At 38.3% G+C, this 24,347-nt stretch overlaps 4 protein-coding genes across 4 annotated transcripts; 2 read left to right on the top strand and 2 right to left on the bottom strand.

Annotated features, from left to right (window-relative positions):
• Positions 1-535: 535 nt before the first annotated feature.
• On the top strand, positions 536-8,132 carry LOC136277627 (uncharacterized). The gene is made up of 10 exons (XM_066160006.1): positions 536-788; positions 1,362-1,664; positions 1,918-2,221; positions 3,164-3,344; positions 3,763-3,857; positions 4,296-4,452; positions 4,769-4,835; positions 5,371-5,642; positions 6,297-6,471; positions 7,338-8,132. The coding sequence occupies exons 1-10, from the start codon at positions 536-538 to the stop codon at positions 7,658-7,660; spliced, it is 2,130 nt and encodes a 709-aa protein (XP_066016103.1). The 3' UTR covers positions 7,661-8,132.
• A 2,036-nt stretch (positions 8,133-10,168) lies between these two features.
• On the top strand, positions 10,169-10,534 carry LOC131775086 (dynein light chain roadblock-type 2). Its single transcript, XM_059091178.2, has one exon. The coding sequence runs from the start codon at positions 10,169-10,171 to the stop codon at positions 10,532-10,534; it is 366 nt and encodes a 121-aa protein (XP_058947161.1).
• A 119-nt stretch (positions 10,535-10,653) lies between these two features.
• On the bottom strand, positions 10,654-19,789 carry LOC131775092 (uncharacterized). The gene is made up of 14 exons (XM_059091182.2): positions 19,641-19,789; positions 19,024-19,191; positions 18,355-18,464; positions 18,010-18,062; positions 17,777-17,913; positions 17,004-17,285; positions 16,469-16,780; positions 15,480-15,943; positions 14,983-15,077; positions 13,203-13,362; positions 12,809-12,869; positions 12,267-12,526; positions 11,524-11,689; positions 10,654-11,155 (listed from the first exon to the last, which is right to left on the bottom strand). The coding sequence occupies exons 1-14, from the start codon at positions 19,771-19,773 to the stop codon at positions 10,977-10,979; spliced, it is 2,580 nt and encodes an 859-aa protein (XP_058947165.2). The 5' UTR covers positions 19,774-19,789; the 3' UTR covers positions 10,654-10,976.
• Positions 19,790-19,793: 4 nt separating this feature from the next.
• LOC131775085 (uncharacterized) lies at positions 19,794-21,430 on the bottom strand. The gene is made up of 3 exons (XM_059091177.2): positions 20,930-21,430; positions 19,855-20,447; positions 19,794-19,799 (listed from the first exon to the last, which is right to left on the bottom strand). Exons 1-3 carry the CDS (start codon positions 21,345-21,347, stop codon positions 19,794-19,796), a joined length of 1,017 nt encoding a protein of 338 aa, XP_058947160.2. The 5' UTR covers positions 21,348-21,430.
• Positions 21,431-24,347: the final 2,917 nt, after the last annotated feature.

Below are 24,347 nucleotides of genomic sequence, written 5' to 3'. Positions count from 1 at the left end.
CTAAATCTGACCCCCATCAGAATTGCCAACGTGAGAACAGCGTGGACGACAGCAAGAGCAATGAAGAGATTTTGGTATTTAATGGATTAATTGGATGAGTAGCTAAAAGAAAGAAGCCTAAGAAACACCGTAGAAATTCTTCGCTGAGAATCAGCGTTAATTCCTGGTTTGTGATTCTTCGCAAAAATGAAGTATACAAACAAACTTTATTCTTTAGTTTATTTTGTCCTCCAAACGTTATCGGCCGGTTTTATTTATCAGCTAAAGGTCTGAAAAAGAAATATCTTGATATGAAGAAAGGAAATATAACTTTTCAATTCTGTTTTATTTTCATTATTTATATAATTCATTTATTTTTCATCATATCTTCCACTTCCCTCTCGTCATTTTTTTTTCTTGTCACTTGGCTGTTCTGGTCTTTGTTGTTGCTGTTTTCGTTTGTTTATGTTTTTTTTGTTGTTGTTATTGTTTTTGTTTTAAGTCTTGCATGGTTCCTTCAGGTCCACTGGCTGCACCGCGTCGTGTTAAAGCAAATATGACGGACTATTCCTCTGCATGTGTTAAATGGTCACCTAACCCCTCCCCACTCGTGCTGGAATATGTTATCCAGTTTGCGCCACTTGACGCTAGCATCTCGGTAATAACTGTTCGAGTAAATTCAACTGAAACGATGGTGGAGATTGATGGACTGACATCTTCTACCAATTACAGTGTTCAGCTGCATACGGTTACGTTATGTAAGAACGGCTCCTGGAGCAAGGCAGTCTATGTGGCCTCGGAGGAGGGTGGTAGGATATTTTGATCAACAGCTTTTCTTTTGGTGAACAGTCCATGTGATTCCCGTTTTCAAAAGAGTAATAAGTAATAAGTTCAAATGTTTTTTTAGTTTTGTTTTCCGAAAGCTTGTTGAAATCGATCTGGTTTAGAGTTTAATCTCGTTCTAAAAACGGTTGTTTCACGATGCGCTTTCTGAAAACATGCTAGCTGAGAAGTTATTGACGTGTCACTGAAAATACGTTTTGCGCTGCTGTCAGTCAAGTTTTTATCTCTTGGGAAACGCTTGGGTTAATTCAGAGGGTTCAAAAGGCCTCGTTTCTGAGTTGTGATCAGAGGACTTTGATTCGTGTGTATGTTTGTTATTTTGTTGTTGTTTGTTTGTTGTTTTTGGTTTGTTGTTTCGTTTTTTCTTTGTTAATTTCTTTGTTTGTTCTTTATTTTTTTTTTCTATCTCTACCTCTCGATTGTTAGCAAGATTAAAACTGATCTAAAACACCGGAACATGCCCTAATATACAGTAACAGAAACATTAATTCATTATTCTTATTATTTTATTTATTTTTATCTATTATTCTGGTTTCCAGTGCCCAACCTTCCCCCTCAAGACCTTGTGGCTGAAAACCACACTTCTCTTTCCACCATTCCGGTGTCTTGGCGTCCAATCCCTCCGCAGAATGTGTGTGGTGTTCTTCTGGAATACCGCGTTCGTTACACGCCCATGTCGCTAGTAGATGGAACAGAACTCGATGGAACTCCTCAAGAGAAAGTGCTTCCGGCTGGTAATTTATCCACAACACTTGAGAACTTGAACAGATATACTGTGTACAAAATAGAGGTTTGGGGAGCCACCCGTAAAGGAGAGGGACCGAGTGCGACGATATTCGCAGGTAAAATGAGCAATTACTGTTATCCCATCAACTGTTGATATTTCCGTTTTTATGCAAAGAACGCGGCAGAGAAGAAAGATAACGACGTTGAATAAAGCGGACGCAAAAAAAAGAGAAAAAAAATCGCTCCTTGTTTTACAGTATGGACTTCGAACTCGATTAGTGAGTGGTTCCTCGTTTTCCTCATCTAGGAATAACATTCGGCATAGCATTTGCCAAGCTTGTTCTACCTTTCACTTTCCTTGACCCACAGAAACGTGCTATTGTCACAAGCAATTGACCACCAACTGGATGTTTTTCCCGCCATATGTTGACCACGTGATTGACAATTCCACATCCAGCTTGCCCATTGGTGGAATTATTCCAAAAATTGTAGTGGACATGGTGTCTGCGTGTTGTGGCTATTGTAGAAGCCATGGAGAATCTTATGTTGACTACAGCAGCTATACCAGTAAAGAAACTTTGCGAAACAAGAAAACATACAACGATATGGTTGAGAACATTTCGCAAGAGATCGATTTTTCTTTTCCGGTTTTTGGATTTGAGGGAAAGCTCAAGTAAGTGTACAGACTGTTTTTGTAATTTATGGTTATGAAATTAACAAGTGGATTTCATGTTGCCGCACCTCTGTTCATTAAGAGATCACAGATGACGCGAAAATGTGTTAAGAACAAAGAACTGGTACACGAGGTACTTCATAATGATAATGATAAATGACTGTAAATATATATAAAAATCACATATGTGAACTGCGGATAAAGACGTGAATATGAAAGCGACCTTCGCGGTAATGAACAGTACTTGAGCAGCTGTGAAAACAAGGCCTGAAAAATATTGTCGGCTTGTACGGGATTTGGACCCATGACCCTTGCGATACCGGTGCATTGCTCTACCAACTGAGCTAACAAGCCAGCTGGGAGCTGGTCTTTATGTTGGTTCCAAATAAACCCGTGAAGTGATGAATAAATAACTGTGAATATATGAAAATCACATATTTGAACTGCGGATAAAGACTCTGAACTGAAGTGAACTGTGGATATTTTTTTTCTAGAAAAGCTCAAGAATTGTTAAACAAATTTTCCTTGTCAGCACCCTAGGAAATGTCCATAGAACAGTATGGAGAGTAAGCATACTGATGTTAGGGTGTAAAGGGTTTAGCCTATAATGTAACACATTCCTGACACTGAAATCAGCAGACTTCTTTTTTACAGAGCTCGAGTAGTCATTCATTAGAGGAAAATAATTTCTTGAAATTGTAAGAGGTAACAGGTTTATTGCTATAGGATCCCTTCTGAAATTTTTAGGTGTTCAAACTTTTGGCATCTACGTGGGAAGCTAATTGTCCCTCTGATTGAACTGCCAGCCCGTTGACCGACTGTCTCACTGATGAGGCGACAGTTTGTAGTCCCGGATTACTTCCTAACTGACCCACTGAAAACTGCCTAGTTATTATCTGCTAATTTTAACTCTTGTATTTTTATTTCTTCTCTCATCCACAGCTATAAAAACGATTACAGGTTCATTGACCTTATTCAATCACCTGGCATAGCTCACATTGTGAATACAAAAGTTGACAACTCGAAGGAGTATTCTTTATTTGCTGCTGTTATTGGCTTATGGCCCGTTATGGCAATTACCATGGTATCAGTACTCCTATCGGGAATAGTTATATGGTATTTGGTAAGTGGTTGAGTTTTCAACTAAGCTTCAAAATTCCCAGACGGCACTCAAATTGTTTTTCTGAGATAGATCATAATGAAAAACAAGAATGCGCTTTGGCAACGCCCACCTTGGGCCAATAAATTTAATGATGTAGAAAGAGTCGATAACGCGTTTAACAGATGAGTAAACGAGCGATTAGTGATGTTTCAGCGATTGATAACCTGGATGAAACATCTTCCGCTCTTTGCGATTTCGAAGTGCAATGCTTTACCACTGGGCTCGCTGATGGGCCAAATACTGCAGCATGCTTGTTGCATGCGACCCTATCAAATTGTTTCTTGCCCCCTAACGAGTTATCATCGATATCAGACTGAATGTTTGGGGCTCCATGATTGTATAAAGCTCTTACCCTTACCTCTGTCTCATCCATTTCTAGGAGAGAGAAGAGAACACGGAACAGTTTAAATCATCTTTTATCCGAGGAACCAGTGAAGGTGTTTGGTGGTCATACATTTCCGCTACAACCGTTGGGTATGTATTACAGCTGTATACTTCTTAAAATAAAAAGATCATTTTCAAACGTTTGCCAGATTATAGATCTTATCTATACTAGTCACATAACGACGATCTTTGCAATCCCGGACTACTTTAGGTGCTGACCTAAATATAGTTCTGCACAAAGAGCACCTGATTGGCTATGATTTAAATTGGTGAGCCACTGTGCTTACCCATTTTATACAAGTTTCTCAGTTATGGTATTTTCTTTTCGTATTGTTTTTCAGTAAATCATTCATTCAATCAGTCAGTTAATTAGTGAGAGAGTGATTTAGCGAGTATGATTCAATGGGTTAGTTAGAATTTCAGCAAATACATTAATAGGTTGTAAAGCTGTTCACAATTTTTCGTTTGTTTGGTTTTTAATTTTTCACCTAACTAGCCGGTCGTTATATATGTTCTATCTCCCTTTAGCTATGGTGACCGGGCGCCAGTAACTGGATACGGCCGCTTGTTTTCAGTGTTCTGGATTCTTATGGGACTTGTCATTATAGGGATTCTCAATGGATCCATCACCACAGCTTTAACATCATTTACTATCGATTTGAACTTCGATATTTATGGAAAAAAGGTAAAGATTACCATAGAGTTCTTATGATTCAGCTGGGGCCTTCAGAGCTTTCAACTTTGTAAAGTGATAAAACTGTTACAACGGAAACAACTGAATTGTGCTAATTTTCCGGTGTGCTTAGATGCATATGATCGAGGCAATCCGCGAAAATATTAGAACAAAAGACTTTAGGTAGTTTTCACTCCAAAAGGATATGATCTTCTGTTCAGGAAGCTTCAAATCGTTAAACAAATTCTCGCTCTCACTATCATTGGAATTGTAAATGGAGCAATGTGAAGGACATGAATACGGATGTTCTCTATGTTTCGATTCCCAGGTAGCAGCCGTGCAACAGTCTCCAGAATTTCGCTTTGGAATCCGAAAGAATGCCAAGATGGACAACGGTAAGACACAAAGAAGAAATCTATTTTCTAGTTAAAAACTTATTATTATACGTTTTGTACAATTGAGAGTTTAAGTCTCAGCGTCGTATTTCGAAATCAGTGATTATTTGTTGGTGGTCGAGTTCTTAAGAAAGCAAAAATGAACAAATTATTCCCCAGCTCGACTTAGTTGCCTTATTAATTTAATTTCATGAGTTTTAGAGATTTTAGTATCAACGATTAATCCCAGGGGCGTAGGGAGCAAATTGCCTTAAATATGTGGCTGGGCGAGGAAGGGGGAACTTTTATTAAACTTGGTGGCTAATGGGACTGGGGGGTATGGCACATTATTGTAAGTAATTATAAAGAAAAGGGATACGTGCGCAACCACCTCACCCCCCCCCCCCCCATTGAAGCTACAACCCTAGATCGCACTATCATGTTATAAGCCACATCAACCTGCGTTAAAACTGGCCAGTGCCAAATGCTTACTTTCAAAGACTCTCAATTGCAGCCAACAAAGTAATGCTGATTAATTAATCATTGCAAATTGCAGTATCGTACAAAACATTCCGTGAAGTGTTTTCGGCTTTGGAAAGCGGAAAAGTGATACACGCCTTATTCGATACGTATGCTATTGGTAGCGAGAGGGCGCTCTTCGACAAAGCCAAACATCTTTACATATACAAGATATACGATTATTCCTCAACGTATGGTATAGTTTTTGGCGGGGATTCTGGCGTATTGCAGAAATGCTTTGACTTGTTTAAACGAGGGAACATAGCAGATATATTTAAAAACATCAAGGAGAATATCGATTCGATCGAGGTAGGGTTTTACGCTTTCATTCAAGACTTTCTTTTGTTTTCATATATTGAATTAATTGTTATCCGACTGAAAGACTGCCTGACTGACTTACTGACTAAACGACCTAACGTCCGACCGACCGACCGAACGAACGAACGAACAAACTAATTGACGAACGACCGAACGAATGAACGGACGAACGAACGAACGAACGAACGAACGAACGACCGAACGAACGACCGAACGAACGACCGAACGAACGACCGAACGAACGACCGAACGAACGACCGAATGAGCGACCGAACGAACGACCAAACGTACGAACGAACGAACGAACGAACAAACGAATGGACGAAAGACCGAACGAACGAACGAACGAACGAACAAACGAACGAATGGACGAACGAACGAAGGGACAAACGAACGAATGACCGAACCATTGATTAACTGACAAACGAAGACTGTCTGACTTTTATAACTTATCTCCCTAAGTGAGAAATATTTTCTCTGAGTGTTTAACAGACTTAGCAAATGACCAACTGAAGTAGCAACGGCATGAATGCTAAAAGTAGCTTTTTCACAGATTGACTAGTTAATTGATCGATTTAATAAATGAATGAATGATTGAGTGATGGACTGACTGATTTACTGATCTGTTCTCTTTCCTAATTCTAGACCGGTAAACCTTTGGTACTTGAAATGTCTACAGGCCTTTTTGAAGTTTCAAGCCCACTGTTTAAAAATATTGTTTTCTACTGCGGATTTTGCATGGCGGTGGCAGTGGTTCTTGGATTGATATGGGAAATTTTGTATCGCTGCAGAGGCAATAATAAAATAAGAAACGATGGAGGTAAATGCTCATCACTGATACATATCCTACTTCCTAGAATGTTGCCCAGGGCTGGGTTGTTCGTAGTCTGGCTAAGATAACCCAGGGTTAGTGTGAAATCTGATTTCAGATCTGAAAGTTTTAAAAGAAAATTCTGTACAATATTTTTTCTACAATCTGATAATTGGATGCTTTAAAAGGAATAGAAAAAAAATATCATATAAAGGCTTTTGAACAAAGGAATAAAGAAACCCAGAATAAAAATTTAACCATGGGTCAGCATTAATCGGCCTTCGAACAACTGGGCCAAGCTGGCGTTTAGTGCATCGGATTCCGTATGGAGACTATGAGTCTGGTGGGTTCGTGCGCTATTCCAGTCTTTGTTTGTGTCATTCGAAAGGCACCATACTCTCTCATAGCTTCTCTCCAACCAGGAGTGAGGATGAGTATCACCCTTTCCACGTGCAAGAGTAAACATATGTATCACCGTCTTCACTCAGAAGTATGCACTAGCATATCCCTTTTCAGCTAGGAGTAAACAAACTATCAGAATACTGTCAGGAAACCTGGAGGAATTATTGGGCTCTAATAATTATGGTTGACGACCATTCCATTCAGGATAGGCTACTCTTCTCTGTTGGTTAATTCTACAGAAACTCGAACAAACTCTGATGGTAGTTTTTCTCCAGCCTTGCAAGACTTTTTGGTCTTAACCTAACAGATTATGTAACAATAACCGACAAACAGTGAAAATAGTCAGATAGCGACTCTTTGCGAGGGCTAAACCTCCAAAAAAACTTGGGTAACAATAGGTAAGAGACGTTTATGTCAAAGGAACTCTAAGATTGTTCTTTAGATGTTTTGTGTTTTTTTTTTCTTGCTTACAGGTTTGGAACATGTTAGAGAACAGATGAACGATGTCAGCCGGCTGCGCGAAATGGTCGAAGACTTACAACAACGTATGCGTCAAACCTACACTGATCTGAAAGCCAAACATACTAAGGAATTGTTACTCTTAAAAGAGACAAAGAACGAGAAACAGAACAGCAGAGACCATATGGGAAATCAAGAGTGGAAAAACGAACAGCGAGATCACTTTCCCACAGGGAACCTAATGCGTATTGGCCAGTTCAAAAGTGGGTCGAAGGCCGAGACCTATGCTCACAATGCTAACAATTCAGTTGAAGAATATTTTGATAACTTGAAATAACTCTTTAAAATTACACCCAACTATGAACGAAATATGTTTTGTTGATCACAGACGTGTATTCGACATAAAATTTAACCTCAAAAAGTTGTCGATATCTTCCGATATTCCGATAACGACTATCAAAAAGTTAAGGGCTTGTTGAGCAACTGAAACATACAACAGTTTAGCGCGTGAAAGCGTTACAGGCAATACATCACACATGTTGTAACAGTTGACCTTAACGCATGGAAGCGCTACACGTATTCGTGTTATAACCTTTAGCCCTTAGCGCGTAAAACCGTGAAAGGCAATACATCGTGCACGTTGTAACCTTAAACTTTTAGCGCGAGAAAGCGTCACAGACAATTTGTCACATATGTTGTTACCTTGACACGAAGAAATTAGATATGAAATAATCTAATATTTCTCTCCCTCTTTTTCATCTTTTTTTGTTGTCATTTATTGTAACAAGCAAACACTATTGTTAATATAAAGAAAGCAATGTAATATTGGTTGGGCAGGGAATTAACAAAGCGTAATTAAAAGAATGTACCACAAAAAGTAAATATGTACAAGATTCACACTGAGGACGCACAGTACACTGCAGACGTACAGTTTTACGTAGCACTTTAGCTATTTATTAGTAACTTCTTAAGCAAGTTTTCCGTCAATATTATTTAGTCTCTCCAAGTAACGAATGACTCAGTTGTTAAGCTACGGACATTCCTTCGCTGATCTGATAAAGGACTAATCGAGATGTCAAGCCCAGGAATTCTTTACGGTGGATACTTGTACGATAACACACGTTTATTTGTCAGTCGTATGACAACTCCAAGTGAATCATTGAAAACAATCATTCAAATGGAACAAAGCTCTTAAAAATTCACGCTGGTTTTAATGAACCTCGCACAAATTATAGCGAACAAAAAATTAAGCAGTCGTCGAAATTTTCATTTTTTTTTCTTTAGCTCCAGTAGGTTTTTTTATTTCTATAATTATTATTGTTATCATTTTAGTTTTCTCTTTGACAGAACTCTATCTATAATTTCCCCAAACTGTTGCCTTTAAAGCCGTTAAAAAAACTAAAGTGAAACATTAACGAAATACGAATTTAAGATACTTTTACATCGAGCCTAAGAATTTATAAGAAAGAAAAAATGCTAAAAAGTCATATATTTTATGTGGGAAACGTTTTAGTGAGACTTTGAAGAAAAGCCCAAATGTTTTCTTTTCCTGTCGGTCAGTTTGCATTTAAATGTAAATTCAAGATTCAGCAGTAATTGTGAATTACTAGACTAAATAGGATTAAAACACCTGTTATATTTACGAAGATCTAAGCAAGCGTACCCACTAGGCACAGTTTCAAGAAAACTGCTTTTTCCTTTGAGGGTAGCTGCGTTCTCACAGTGATTTCGAAGACAAACAGGTAAGAATTTCTTTGCCAATTTGGTTTTTTTCCCTTGGGGGAATGATTTAAACTGAGATGTAGGATATCAAGAAAAATAAACGAGTACGTTTGTTTACATTGTCACACTCATGACAACATTTTAGCGATGTATTTTTGTACTCAGTCTTCTAAAGAAATGCACTTGTACGACATGGTTCCTTAACCCGAATATTGCAGCCAATCGACTTTTTTTAAGCAAAAGCGGCGGATCGCCCGGGACGAGTTCTGGTGATACAAGCACTTCATCCTCAATATTTGCAATGTGTATTATTATTACTGTAATCATTAAATATATTCCTCCCAAATATGACGCAATCGATTTGAAAAACTGTTTCGTTCGAAATTAACGGTCTTGTTGTCATACACTGAACGTTTTTGTTATTTGATAAGGATTTGAAAAAAAGGGTTGAAATTTTTCTATAACTGTATAAAGATGCCATTTAAAAATTCTCGAGTATTTCACTCTTGATTGACGTATTTCACAGTGCGACACTTAAATATGAGTAATCTTTTCATCTGTCGAACTTTAATAAGGCCTTCTACGATGTGCAACCGTGTCGTTAAAATAAATCGTTTAGAAGCGCGGAGAATTGCAGCGATATCATGATTGTACTTGCTTGTTACTGATCTAAAAACCACTTTCCCTCAATTTTCAGGATTGTTGCACATATCAATAAACAACTATTCACCGAAGTGCAGGTGGCTAGCGGTGGATATTTACCGAGCCGCGAAGCAGCGTCGGAAATATTCACCGCTAGCCACCGACACTTAGGTGAATATAATAGTTGTTTTTGTTTTTCCAAAAACAGTGAGATAACATCGCATAAAGAAATGCGTTGAACTCAATTATTCCTGCAGTGATTTTACAGATCAATACTTTAGGAAGCTCACCAAGTTCGCTCCTAGTTTACAGCTGCTCAGGACGCAAAATAAAAGCAAACTAAAATATCCACACATCTGGTTCGCATCCACATCGATTGATCAAATTTCTGCATTAGTCCTAACTTCGCATCTGACATTTATTTCATTCTATTTTATGTTGACTTCTTACTTACAATCAGAAATATTCTTCCCGCAGAAAAATGGATGATCTTGATGTGCAAGCTTTTCAAGCATCAGTTTCGAAAACAGACGTTGAACGAGTCTTACGACGTATCCAATCTCATCAAGGCGTAATAGCGCTCATGGTTACAAATCGGGATGGCCTGATACTGCGGTCAAATCTCGACCTCAACACCACAAGACTGTACGCGGTGCAGTATCAGAGCCTTATAAATATGACCCGTTCTGCAGTGCGAGAATTAGACCCTCAGAACGAGCTCTGCTTTATAAGGGTCCGAAACAAAAGACACGAGATAATGGTGGCCCCGACGGAGGATCTTGTACTGATTGTGGTTCAGCTTATTGGGAATGTAACGGAGAGTGTACAAGAAGCGGTTTTTGAGTGAACCAGTTCTGATCCACAAACAAACAAGAAAAATTGATTCGACAAATTTTTAATTGAAAATGCCCAACGTTTCTTACCTATTAGTAATAATGATATTAATTATTAAAGTTATGACCTAAACATTCTTGGTCGTGGTTGGAATTACTTTCTACATCGCAAGCCGAAAGCATATGACAAAAGCAGACTAGTTGTCGATGAAGAACTTTTTTTATCTTGTTTTAGCCAAAGGGATTGTCTCGTTAAACATCAACACCTTGCCTAAATATAGTGCAAATCGTGAGAAAAATATCTTGTAAGGTGAGAGACATCTCGTGTTGCAGTGTTTTAGTCATTTACGAAAATTGTCTTCTTTATCGCAAAAAATCTTCTAACACGTTCAAAAACTTTATACGAGGAGAATTTCTATTAGAAATCTTCTTTGAAATTTCTGGTACTTCTAGGATTTACCCAACAACAGGATTATTACATTTTTGTATTGCACTTAACCTTTTGGCAAAAGTGTTATAAGTCTTTAACTCCTCTGAGTGTTTTTTTCTCAATCTGTTATAGGTTTTTTTAAATTTGTCATGGAAGTCTTCCACAGCCTCTGCCATATCCGATACACAAGAGTTTTTGTTTCCCCCTGAAATGAAAACAATTAATTTTTAAAGATCATGGCCATTTTAAAACGCAAATATTTGAAACTAATTTGTTTCCTTTGTTGGGCAATGAGTTATAATTATCTCTAGTAAAGTCAGGCGCACAAGAAATTTCAATTTTGTCAACTATTTCGACACTACAAGAGGTAAATCTTCATTTTTTTCCACCTAGGAACGCATGGAAATAATCCCGCATACAAAATGAGAACATACCCTAGTAGATAGGATATTACAATTGTCCAAAATGTAATCTATTTTAACAACTCGCCATGTTAAAGCGTATTCTATCAGGTAAAGAGTAGAGTTACGGGAACGTATCTGCAATGGAAATGTTTCTCCTAGCTTAAGTTACCTCTTTCTCGGCTAAGACGTCGTTTTCGAAAGAGTTCCCAGGCAATTCCAAGCACAATACTCACAGCCAAAGCACCCGCCACAACAGTGACGGCATCCCGGTAGATTTGAGAGTTGGCATCCACAAGGTTTTGCACTTTTTCCTCAGCAGTACTATGTTTTGGTTGCTGTTTATAGTAGAATGTACAGAAGTAAGTATGTTGTTGGTACAAATCCTTCCGTTATCTAGAGAATCGACGTTTTTGTTCTTTCCCAATATCATTTAAATTCAATGCAAAATTGACGAGAATCTTAGTCTTTCGCAATCAAACGCTCAGTGTTCCTCAATTATTGCAAAAAAAATCCTTAGCTATGCTGGCCTGTGTGAACGAAAAACCGAATGAAGTCAAAGTACAGCACAACTCGTAAAAATACTCAGCGATACTACACACCAAAACATCTTATAAGATTCAAACGACTATGAATATATGAAAGTCATATATTTTAACTGCGGATAAAGACATGAATACGAAGGCGATCTTCGCAGTAATGAAAAATACTTGAGCAGTAGTGAAAATAAGACCTGAAAAAAATTCAGACCTGTACAGGATTTGGACCCATGACCTCTACTGCTCAAGTAGTGTTCATTACTGCAAAGATCACTTTCGTATTCATTATAAGATTCATTTATTCTCGAAGGCTAACGCTATGAAATAACTGCAGCTGATCTGCAACCGATACAGGACAATTAATAGTGCCACTCACCAGCAGAGGTGTTGTACTATTTTGAATAATCCTTGTAATTTTCTCTGCATTTTTCTTCACAAAATCACGTATTCGATATCGCAAAACCATCGCATCCCCGGCCAGTACTACACCAAGTCCTTTTTTCACGTCTATTACTTGGTTAACACGATACGTTTTTTCCTTGGCACCACTACCGGCCACATATGCATCCAACAGTAACCCATCGCTCTCTCTATCTTCAAGAGCATTAAACGCTTCCTGGAGGGTATCTCTAGGATCTGATGAAATACAAAGTTTCCCAAATTAAAACTGGTTGATTAAGATGTGTCATGGGCAAACCTGGTCTTCAACTGGCACATTATTATTTTCCTAATCCTACACTTAAGGTGGCATTCTTCCGAGGAGGAAGAGGGCAGGACCTTACCGCAAAATAGTGTTCACTCAAGTTTCACGTCCCCATATTTGCAGGCACTATTAATCGAACTCTGTGATCTGTGTTGGTCATTCATTTTTTTTTTACCTGTTTACCCATACTGAAAAAGAGTTTGCCATTTACTTACCTACTATGGCATTTCTCCGTATTCCAAGACGATGCGATGGAGAATCTTTCAATGCAGTCACCTAGATCAAAATTCATTGATTTGCAGTGGTGAATTAGTGCTTTAAAATTTTATTGACTAATCATGGTTTACTTAGTAAGAGAATCACACATAAAACTTAAACGGCTCATGGCCATAGTTTCTGCAAAGCTCTCAACAGTTGGCGGAGAACAACCCTTATCTTTTTTCTTTCTATTTTCATTATCTGTCTTTAAATCGGACCCGCATCAATATGGAGGGAAGCAGATAATAACTGATAACTATTTTAGCATAAGTTTCTAGAACTCGTGTCCACTTTTGATAGATCACGGTTTCCCATATATCACCAGAGGTCACTCTATGAATATGAACCGACCTTTGTCCCGTACAGCATCGCTCGTCCCTCATCTGCTGTCATAACAGTCAAAGACACAGTCAGCATTGCCATAAAGAGTGAGAGAAGTACCAGGCCGAGCACGATCCAAATGATCGTGATGAGCTTGGAAACTACTGCCACGGGCACTCTGTCTCCAAATCTGCAGGTAGTAACGAAGAACAACGTTGGCTAAAAATTACCATCACAGGAGCATGGAAGGCTGGGCTATCCATGACCACCCTATTCCTCCCCTCCCCTTCCCCTCCCCCCGCCCCCCATTCCCCTCTCTATCTTTTGAGATAATATTTATTTTCAGATATTTTCAGAGCTAGGAGTATAGAACTTGCGAATCCGAAAAATCTGTAGTCGCCGGTCGATCAAGCCTAGTCACCTAGGAACCCGAAAATTTATAACGTGCTACCCTCCCTCCTTGCCCGCCCCCAACTTCCTTTGAAAAGTCCTAGCTACGCCTGTCAAAAATCAAAGTGCTCTGTGAGCAAACTCGTGAATTGACACATGATTTTTTAGATTATGTTCAATGTTATCTGGTTTAGGGAATTTTGTGGTTGATTGTCATATCTAGAGTACAAGCAGTAGTTCAGTGTTCGCTAATGTCGCAAAGAAACAAAGTAACGTTGGGATAAGAAGGCATTACAATTGAAATGATCAGCTATTACATTTTACAAGGTGGACGATGTCATGTGTTTTAAACGTCTATCATTTTTGTTTCTGGTTCAAAAGAAAAGGTTAGAAGTAAATGTGGGTGAAAAGTGAAATTTACTGTCTTTCGTTGTAAATATTAGAAAATCAAGGCAATACTGTCTTAATGAAAACATCAAATGAGACAAACGGGAACGAGTTTTGAGTGATATATCTAAGCCAAGCCTGCCACCGTCATTTTGGATCTCCGCCTGGGTAGATTTAAGTCACGTGCTAGGCAACGTATAATCAATAACAAGATAGAATTTCATTTCAGGCCTATTTATCAATTTTGTGGTGTGTAACTTTCGCATTTTAGTACGTTGTATGTATGTTGAATCTTCAAATTGTCTTGAAACTTAAAAGAAAATTGTTCTTTAAAAATTCACTGAAAATCAGTAGCTAAAATTGTTTTTTTAGGTGTTATTTGATTTTCGTGTTAACTTGTTATTTCGTCAGTCGCCGGCATCTTCTGTTGCTTCACACAGGAAAAACACACGCGACGAAACGTAATGATCAATTTTGTCCTCAATCTCACGCTATAACAGAAAAAGTTGTGAACATCTGTAAACTCCGAGCTCTTAGCAGTAAGTGATATTTTCAATGAATCTTCGGATTGTTTTCAGGTTCAAGGATTGTAAATTACAATTTTATGAAAAACGAAGGTTGTTCTGTTATTTCAGTGTGAATCCTTGCATGCCTGCCAGTCGCTGGCGCCGCTTGTTGAAACTAAAACGAAAAAAAAAACTCTTTTAAGATTATCATTGGCTCCTTTTTCACCCCACCACTATTCTTAGCAACAAAGGTCGCCATTTCGTCTGTTTATTGCTCGCCAAAAACTATCAAATGCACTCAAAAGCCTAAAATCTAAAAAAAGTTTACAGGAATCGACCAATCGAGCGAATTCTATTCCCCACATCATATCTATAACTCGCTCTTGCGCATGCGCGCAATTCACGAGTTAAAAACGAGATTTCTAATTTAAAGATGTTTTTTTACCGGTGTATTTGTTTAATTGATAAATGTTATAAAAAAGACAGACATTTCCAGGTGATTGCAGAGCTAAAAATACAATGCTCACCCCACTGTGGTAATTGTTATCAATGAAAACCATGTTAGATCCCCGGTTCCTCTGCAAAATGACCGAGAGAAATCCTCTGAATTGATCTGCCTCTCCTGTTGTAAAGGAGTGATATGATATAATATTAGCCATTCATATACTTATATATATATATATATATATATATATATATATATATATATATAACTAGATAGATAGATAGATATACTACGGCAGGCTTATTAGGAGGACAAACTATGATTATTTGGAAGCAAGAAATGGTTAAGTTGAGCCTTTCAAATCGAAACACCATCCAACTAAAGGCAACAGCCAGAAAAACTTTTTCTAAGAATATTTTATTTTTTGTTTCCTAAAACTCTCTCGCCCCTTGGTCATGTCTTTCCTTCATTTACTTATCAAAAGTTCACTCTGCTATGTGTGAGATAATTCTTTACTAATATTTTGCATCGTCTTTCCCTTTAATCAATCTGCCATTAAGTCCCATCGTTGTCACTTACTGAAATCCAAATGAAGATCGCAACCATGATTGCCATTACCAATGACAGAGCAACGATGGGCCAACTTTTCTTCAACGCCGAGGTAATCACCCCTTGTCTGCTCGGCTCACTTCCCAACGATATGAAAGCGATACCCGGTGATGCAACCACAGGAATGAAAACAAATTCTTTCAGATACTTCTCATCGTCCATGTTCCCTATGACAGGGAAACTCAAATGCGTTTTATCGTCCACGTCACTGCGCACCTTAGCCATCGATGTCTTTTTAGAGAGACCTCCTTTACCGTTCTGGGTTAAGTCTAAAAATGTGTTCCCATGCCCTCCCTGACAAGTGCCACATGAATAGGATATCATATCGCGAATAAGCTCCCCGATGATTCCGCCAGGTTCCTGGTCAATCTCTGTGACGTAGGGAGGATAAGGTGCCCAGTTTGTGTACAACTTTGCGGGACACGCACAGGTTTCTATAGGGAAAAATGTCACTTTTTTAAGATAATGCGAAGCAGATCACAAATAGTACAGGTATACAGCCGTAATTACTAGATTAGCATACAATGCTGTGTCAAAGGAAAATCCTATCTGCCTAAGGCATATAAGGAATCCAATATATTTTCCTTGTGCGAACGGTTTAGCAGGCTATTGCTAGATCAATTACCTTAAAAACATCCTCTATTTTCTGCTTTACGATTCGTTCTTTCCTTCGTCTAAAACCAAAATCGCCCTGCTATAGAACTTTAAGATCTGGACCGAGCCTTTTCTGCTCAGATCTATGGCCCGGGCAGGAAACGCACAGTGCCATAAATTCGAGAGAAAAAACGATTATTAGAGGGGTAAAATTGTAATTCAAACAAACTTTGAATTAAGCAAACTGTACAGTCAAATATGGGCTGCAAAATCGATCAGTCATAGTCACGTACTGAGATAACTTTCTTTTCTTGATAGTTTTGGCGTTGCCTTCTTTGTCATTATCATATAGTATTATCGTTTACCTCCAAAGATTGGTTCGTTAATCTTCCCAATTCCATTTGCTGTAAACGCTGCTACTGTAATTCTATACAGCGTGAACGAACTCAGCGACGTCAAAACCAGTTCGTTCTTTTCACCTACTGAAGCTGGCTTGGTTACTATCTTAGCTTTGGCCTCATCATAATCTCGATCCGCCACTTTCAGTGCTTTGAACATGACATGGTGACCCAAAAGTTTTCCATTGACGTATTGCGCAGGTATGGTACTCCATGAAATCTTTAAGGAAGAAGTGTTTTTGACTTCCCACAATGAAACGTCTGGGGCGACCCTGGGAGCTATTTTAAAAATTCCAGGATGAACGATGTTACATAAGCCAAATGCGTTAAAGTGACTTCATTAAACGCATTAAACATCAATGTAAGGTAACCCGCGCTCTGAAAATATGTTTCCCTTTTATAATGTCCACCACTTTAAGATTATCTTTATTCCTGATAATTTTACTCTCAATTTAATCTACCGACGAGAGACATTGGGTCTTCAACATAATATTCTGCATACCTCTTTCTTCCATTTGAATTTCAACTGCGTCACTAGGAATACCATTCCCCTCAGAATTAAACGCTGCCACCCTGATTCTGTAAACGTCACCGTTTGTCAAGTTCACCAAAGAAAGAGAAAGTGTCAGGTTATCAGTGTATAAGCTTGTCCATTCGTTGGTCCTGTTAGATCGAAATGCCAAATGATAACCTTCAATTTTATCCACAACTGGAGTCCAAGACATCCAAAGACTAGAGGCACTTGTCAGATATGCTTCGATGATGGTGGGAACTTGGCTAGAGACTATGGAAAATAAAATAACTATTTTAGCTTACTCTGTGGGAATACACGACAAAATAAGCTCAGTGTTGTTCTTTATTATCTTTGGTTATAACGGTGATGCACTTATTTTGGAATGCTGTCGGGCAAGTGTCAAATTTTTCAAAATTACATTTAATTTTCCATAGTTTGTATACTATGCTCTATCTGTTGTGTAGGTGTCTTCCTCTTGGAAAACATTTCTAGCGTTGGGCATCATCACCAGGGGAGGACGATAAGTGAAAAAGATACTCCTGATAGGACTGTGACGCCCTTTTCTCCATATCCTGAATATCCCCACCCCCCCCCCCCCCCCCCCCAGTTTGGAGTCATTGCCTCATCCAACAGTGAAGAAGTAAAAGGCGAGCACGTCTGTATACAATATGTGTTTTCGTGGTAACAAAAACTTGGGAATGTGATGCCCATAAGGATATATAGGCGCTTAACGGTAATTATTTATCATCGCCACACATTACCTCTGTTAGTTGTAATGTTCACCAGTTCAAGAGAAGCTAGAAGTCCTTTGCTGCTCATATTTTCAGTTAGCCTCACCATCTGATCTGATTTAACCACGTAAAAAGCGACAGTAAAGTGGATTACAACACTCCCCTTCCTAAGGCAGAAGAACAAATGAAAAGCATCAAAAACTCCTGGTCCTCTGGCCATTCGGGGCCATTTTTTTTAATTGTATTCATTATAGTGAACTCACCAGCATGATAAGAGGGTAACACTTACAGATTCATCAGGGTACAGGTCTGTGATCTAGAATGTAAACCAAGCATTTCTAAGAACTTTATTTTTAAATAGTTATGTCAGACAAAGTACTTAATTTCAGTCGGTTTGTCTGTATATTTTTTTGCTTTTTGTCTGTTTGTCATCCTGTCTATCCGTCAGTTATTCGCTTTCTTTTAAACTTACTATCTATAATATATTATTCGTTTCAACCGACTAGTTTCCATTAATCCAACACCGATATGGAAACTTCTCGCCACTGATGTAAAACAGTCCAACTTGGTTCTTATAAAGAAGTGTTGTAACGTTCACACATACTAACCATTTGTCGCAATTTCGTTTCCAGGGAAATGAAGCTAGAGCTATTTTCCACCAACAGTAAGTCATCCCATTTCCAATCGACGAAGATTGCAGTGATATTGAAACAGGTAGCTGAAGCAATGAACGCACAATGATAAATAAAATACATTCATAACAAGGATTCCTACTTTTTGGGCAACGAAACGCCTTCACTATATCTTGCATGCCAGAAATTAAAACAAGAAGATAGATTTTGAAAATTTCGAAACAGCCTCTCCTTAAAATTTATATACTGAACCTCACAGATACATTCCCTTGATCATTCTAATCTTTTACCTCTTTACTTTTGAAGACACGGTGGTCTAATTATTAGAACGCTGGAGTTCGGGTCGAGTTTCCCGGGCTCGAAACCTGGCCGGGTCCCTATGTGGTGTTCTCGAGCAAAACACATTACTTTCACAGTGCTTTTCTCCACCCATGAGTGTAAGTGAGCACCTGAAAATTTTCAGGGAACCTTGATGAAATATGATGGGAGGCGGGGGTAGTCTTTCGATGGATGGGCATCCCATGTAAGGTGAAATAGTATTGAATACTCTTAGTCATTTCATGCTGAGGAAACCGGGATACGTTTTGGTTGGATGCGCCACTTGAATCGAGTGTAGGTTTAATCTTTATATTTTTATATTGTTACCTTCGCAAGAAGGAGCCTTGCACATTCTTGTCTCCGTTTCATTTCCAGTACAATGTTCTATCTCCATTTTGCTGCATGATCTTTGTCGATATTGTAGTCCACTCCCACAAGGATCGCAACAAGACGACCAAGCACTCCACTGGCTCAGATTAGGAGATCTTTGATGATCTACCAAAAGTATGCGTGAAATGATATCGGAATTGGTTAAATTTAAATATCGAGGGCCACGATTTTATCCATTCTCTTCTGCTCTGAAAATAGTTCATCGCCTATGAAAACGAAACCAGAAGCATACAAACGAGCCCTGCTTAATTTCCGAGACCGCCAGCCTTTGATAACATCTTTCAAGTTCTTCAAAGTCTCCCTTTACGACTGGGAATAGCCTTACTTGTTCACTCTGACCCTAATGGTACACGAGGAAGCTAACTGTGGCATCCAAAATATTTATTAGTTGTTTCAGGCTCGTGTTAAAAAAGCATTCCATTGATGTGATGGGAAGGTTGATAGGAGCCCATGATTAGAAAGAACTTTTCCTTTTTTTCTCCAGTACATCAAATAAAAACAAGACATTTAAGGTAAGACTGAAAAATAAAACAACGACAAACACGAGGTGGTACCTTTGATAATTGAGCTTTTGACAGATTCGGTAACCGGTCGACTTGGTTTGACTGAACTGTTGGTATTCTGACTGGAAAAAATTGTGTTCGATGTGAATGATGGTCCAGGAGCTTGCTTTGTTGTAGCTTTCATACCAATGTTGGAGAAATAAGTTAATTCTGAGCGAATGATTTGATCTGTTTGGATAGTAGTCTCCGAAGATCTGGCTAAGACTTTTGTGGACAAGTGAGAAATTTTAGAGGTTGAGATTAGCCTACCGTAACTGATAGTTTTCACAAGAAATGATGGCGTACTATGGCCAGGCGTCTTTTCCGTAGTCCGTTGAACCTGCGTCACTCCATAGTGTTCACTGGCTACGATTCCATTTACGGTTGAAGATAATTCAATATTCCATGCAGTGGTTGATGTGGGCGTTGGTTTGGGAAAAGATCTAATTCTGGATGAGTTAGAGGAGGACGCAGAAGTGATGGTGACATTCACGTCGGAAACTAAAAGAGTCTCCAGCAACGTAGAGGCGGCGTCCTTCGAAAATATAGCTATTTTGGAAGCTGTGGTCTGCTCGAGAACATTACTGGAATATAGAGATACTGTTGCTGACCTCGTGATAGTCGTGTTTCCGGAGACTGAATTCTTTCCCGACACGCTGGTCATATTTCTTGTCCTTGTGGAGAGGGTGTCGTTAAGGGTACTGGAAAACAGCTCTGACACAGCTAAAGAAACAACAACCATGGATTTGTGTGTAGTCGGAACAACTGATGGGCAAGATGAAACTGACACATTGGTCCTCTGTTGGCAAACAGCTGGGGCTAAAGGAAATAAAAGGAATGTAACAATATCTTCTGGACATAGTACTTGCAGTTCATGTAATCAGTCGGAGAAAAACTTTGAATTTCCATGAAACGCGTTCACCTCCGTAAAGGTCATAGCGACATTATTTTGGGCCACTTAAAAGGAAAAAATATGCGAAACCTCCAACCCCCGGAAACAGAGTTTGCAAAAAAGTCTTCATCTTTTCTTTGATTTCCATAAATGAAGCCAATTTAAAAAAAGGTTCGAAATCAATGAGGCGTTTTCATATTACCTGATTTAGAACGAAATTAACTCAGAAGCTGATCATATTTCTTAAAGATTTGACCAGTGAGAAGATCAAGTATCTCTTGAAAGATGAAATAGCACATATGAAATTGTTTGGGCAACTCGCTTTGTTGCAGGTTTTAATGTATTATATCTCATGAGAGCAATCTCCTTTTGCTGCATAGCAATATATTCAGCTTTCCTACTAACTTACTCGGACTCTCTATGTAACATTTATCCATAGCATATTTAATGTGTTCTTCGAGCAATGGTCTGCGGTAGAACTGCAAACAAGCAATTCTTCCTTTAAACCCTTTTCCAATGATAACATCTGCATCTGTTCCAACTATGCCCAAACCAACATATTTTTTGTCTTGTAATTTTCCATCGACGTGCAGTCTAGCTTGCCCTGTGTCGTTACTATATACCAATGCGATGTGATACCACCCTTCCTTAGACTCCAAATGGGTTGGAAGAGAATAAGACACTTTAAAAGTCTCGTCTGAGCTTGGAAAATAAAACTTTCCCAGAAGTTTCCTGTTACAAGTACAACCAAACAACAACCCTGAAATAGCCCCACTCTTAGAGCCAATTGTCACAATCTCGCCACCATTTCCTATCAGCGAGTTCATAGACCAATCCCTGTAAATCCAGACGAGAATGCTAAAGGAAGCTGTGATAGAAAGTTTTCCATCTTGTGATATTTGAATATAGCTTGCTGAGGTTCCCTCAAATTCAACAGATCTACTTTCTCCATATGGACCGCCTGTTTCGTTAATATTGTGAGCGATGCCATCTGGATTAGAATTTCCACTTGAGTCTGGTATTTGTTTACTGTCATTAAGGGCGTATATGGCGATAGGTTCTTCATTGGTGTGTGAGAAAAAGAAATGGAGATCATCAGAAAAACAATTGAACTTTATCAAAAACTTTTAGTGGTTTATCTTCTACTCTGTCTTTATCAAATAGCATTCCATGTTGCCCCTCGCCCTCAGTCAAGTTTCCCGACAGCAAACAAAAACTCTTCGCATAGGCCAAACCCAGATCTCTTACACGGTATTTTTACTCTGTGACCACAAGGCGTGGATGCATTGCAGTAATTAAATTATTAATTCTCCGATCATTTACACATATACCTACCTGACCAATGAATTGGAATACACATTCTCATGGCCTCCGTCATATTCTTTTCATTTAAAGGCTCATCATAAACTTGGAAACACGCCATGCTTCCTGTGAATGCTCCTGGTGATTCAGGTCCATAACCAAGCCATATGTCATGACGAGTGTCCAGCTCGATTACACCAACTGAAACGCTTCTGTCAAGTTGGTGTCCGTAGAAGCTCCGTATGTGAATTGCCATCAGACCAGTTGTGTGATCATACGAGACTCCAATGAAGTACCAAGTAAAGGCTTCAATTGTGATATCTGGAAATATGGACATCGGTTGCCCGTTGCACTTTGGGTACACCTCAAGGTAAATCGTACTAACATCAATTGCTAATAGGAATGCCATCTTCCCTTCAGAAGAGAGTTGTATTATCGTCTGGTGACCCATAGAGGTTTCGGTTTCAAACCAGGTAAGTAACGTTATAGAGCTTGTGTTGTAGATTCCATTGTTGGATATTCGGATACAACTCGACTGTGACTTTTGGAAGCGATAAGCTGTGTCTGGTTCCTCTAGATATCCTGGTGCTAGAGTCGTGTCATTTGCAATCCCTGGTATATTCCTGCAACTGCTTGTGTCATAGACACCGTGTGTAGCATCCAAAGAGTAGAAGCCGATCGGAAATGGTTGGCCTTTCAGTCGAGAGAAAAGTGAATCGACGTTATGTGCTTATAATTGATTTTCAAGACAGATTTTGAGTCCTAATTTTAAAAATATAGGCCGACTCTCGAAATGTAAACTGAGATTGCCTCGGTAAAATCTATCTATTGGAAACTCTGGGAGGCTCACAGAAATTAAGATTGGACAATAGTACTTGATACAAACTCTAACAATGCGCCCCAAACTGATAAACCTCCGTTTTCGAAGTCGTCTCATCGGTAGCTTTTCAACGCAGCTTGCATTAAGTATTGGTTACGTAGTACAATTGTTTGAGCAGGTGAAATTTTTTTTTCTGTTTTTTTTTTTTCTGTTTTTTTCCTTTTTTGCAGTATTAAGTGTTTTTTGATTAGTTCATGTTTCTAAGATTTTTTCTCAAACTTTTTCTTCAGAAAATACTTTTAAATAAATGCCTTAATATTGCTAAAAAATCTGAAATCATCTCTGAAGCATCTGTGTGTCCAGATGAAGGCAATAAAGTGAAATACTTGCATGAACATAAGACTTATAAAGAGCTGACTAAATTAACCAGGTTTTGCATGGGCCCAATTATAATTTTATTCTAATTCAGTTTGTTTTAATATTTTCAACAAGTTTATCGAGGTAAAGGTATAATAAGAAACGACGAGATATTTATGCTTTTATATATATTATACCTGGGCGGATCATTGTCAACGGTAAATTACAATTTAATTTTTTTCGGCTTCAAAAGCCGGTTTCAGGTAAAATGAAAAAATTCATGAAAATAAACTATCCATTGTTCCTAGCCAGATGTTTGTGCTAACTTTTCAAATGCGACTTTATATTGAGGGCTGGTTAAATTTTACATGTAATACTCAAATTTTTTTTTTTAATACAAACTTACCCTCTATTTGTAGAATTATCGAAAACTCGATCTGAAATGTAAGTATCAAATATGGGATCCACCTTAAAATCTGAAAAAATAAATTGTTCAGACATTAGGATGGAAACGTGTATTCATTTTAATTAGTTTTACATAGAAAAACAAATATGCACTAGAAATTGCTAAAATTGATATTCCGGCATACATACCATTTTTTGCGGGCGTTGAAATCGGCCTTGAGGAAAGAAGAATTCAGCATTAAACAGTAAGTGTTTTTAGGATTTTTCAGTTGCGACACTCCATTGGATATTTCTCGGCCCCGGCACAGTTGAAATTTCCGAAAGAAAAATTGTCAGGGTTAATTATTGAACTTCGAGTTGTTTGTCAAGTGACTTATCAATCATCACTGCGGTTGAAGAAGATGAAGATGAAAAAAACCAATATAATTTCCCAAGTAAAGTTATGCGCTATGTTGATAACTTGATAGGTTTTTATAATTAAGATTCAAGTTGATCTCATCAAACTTTATTAATATTTATGCTGTAAAATACGTATTGAAAAGCATTCAGATAGATTAACGTAAATCCAAGGCAAAAGTCTTGTTTAAAAAACTTTTCAGAAATAAAGATAAAGACAATATTAATAAGTAAAATGATGACGTTGCTATGTTTTTGTGAACCGTGAGAAAGGAACATATTGTCTTTGTCTGAAAGGAAAACCATCACAGTTTGAGTGAATACCCACCAAGAAGTCTTACTCAAAACCTAACAATTCGATTGTAAGAAAAAAAAACAATGAATTTCAAGTTAAATCGAAACACCAATCGTGGCTTTAAACTAAGGCAAACATCGATTGCAAAGTTCCACTATGATTTCTCTTCAATAAATGTTTTGATTTAGCAGAGAGAATTATAAACTTGTCATTCAATATTCAGCTGGAGTTCTTACTGGCCATAACTCAACA

This window comes from Pocillopora verrucosa, chromosome 13 (genome assembly GCF_036669915.1).
Source record: "Pocillopora verrucosa isolate sample1 chromosome 13, ASM3666991v2, whole genome shotgun sequence".
Taxonomy (NCBI): Eukaryota; Metazoa; Cnidaria; class Anthozoa; order Scleractinia; family Pocilloporidae; genus Pocillopora; species Pocillopora verrucosa.
The sequence above is the reverse complement of the archived record's forward strand: the minus strand, read 5'-3'. Positions and strand labels throughout refer to the sequence as shown.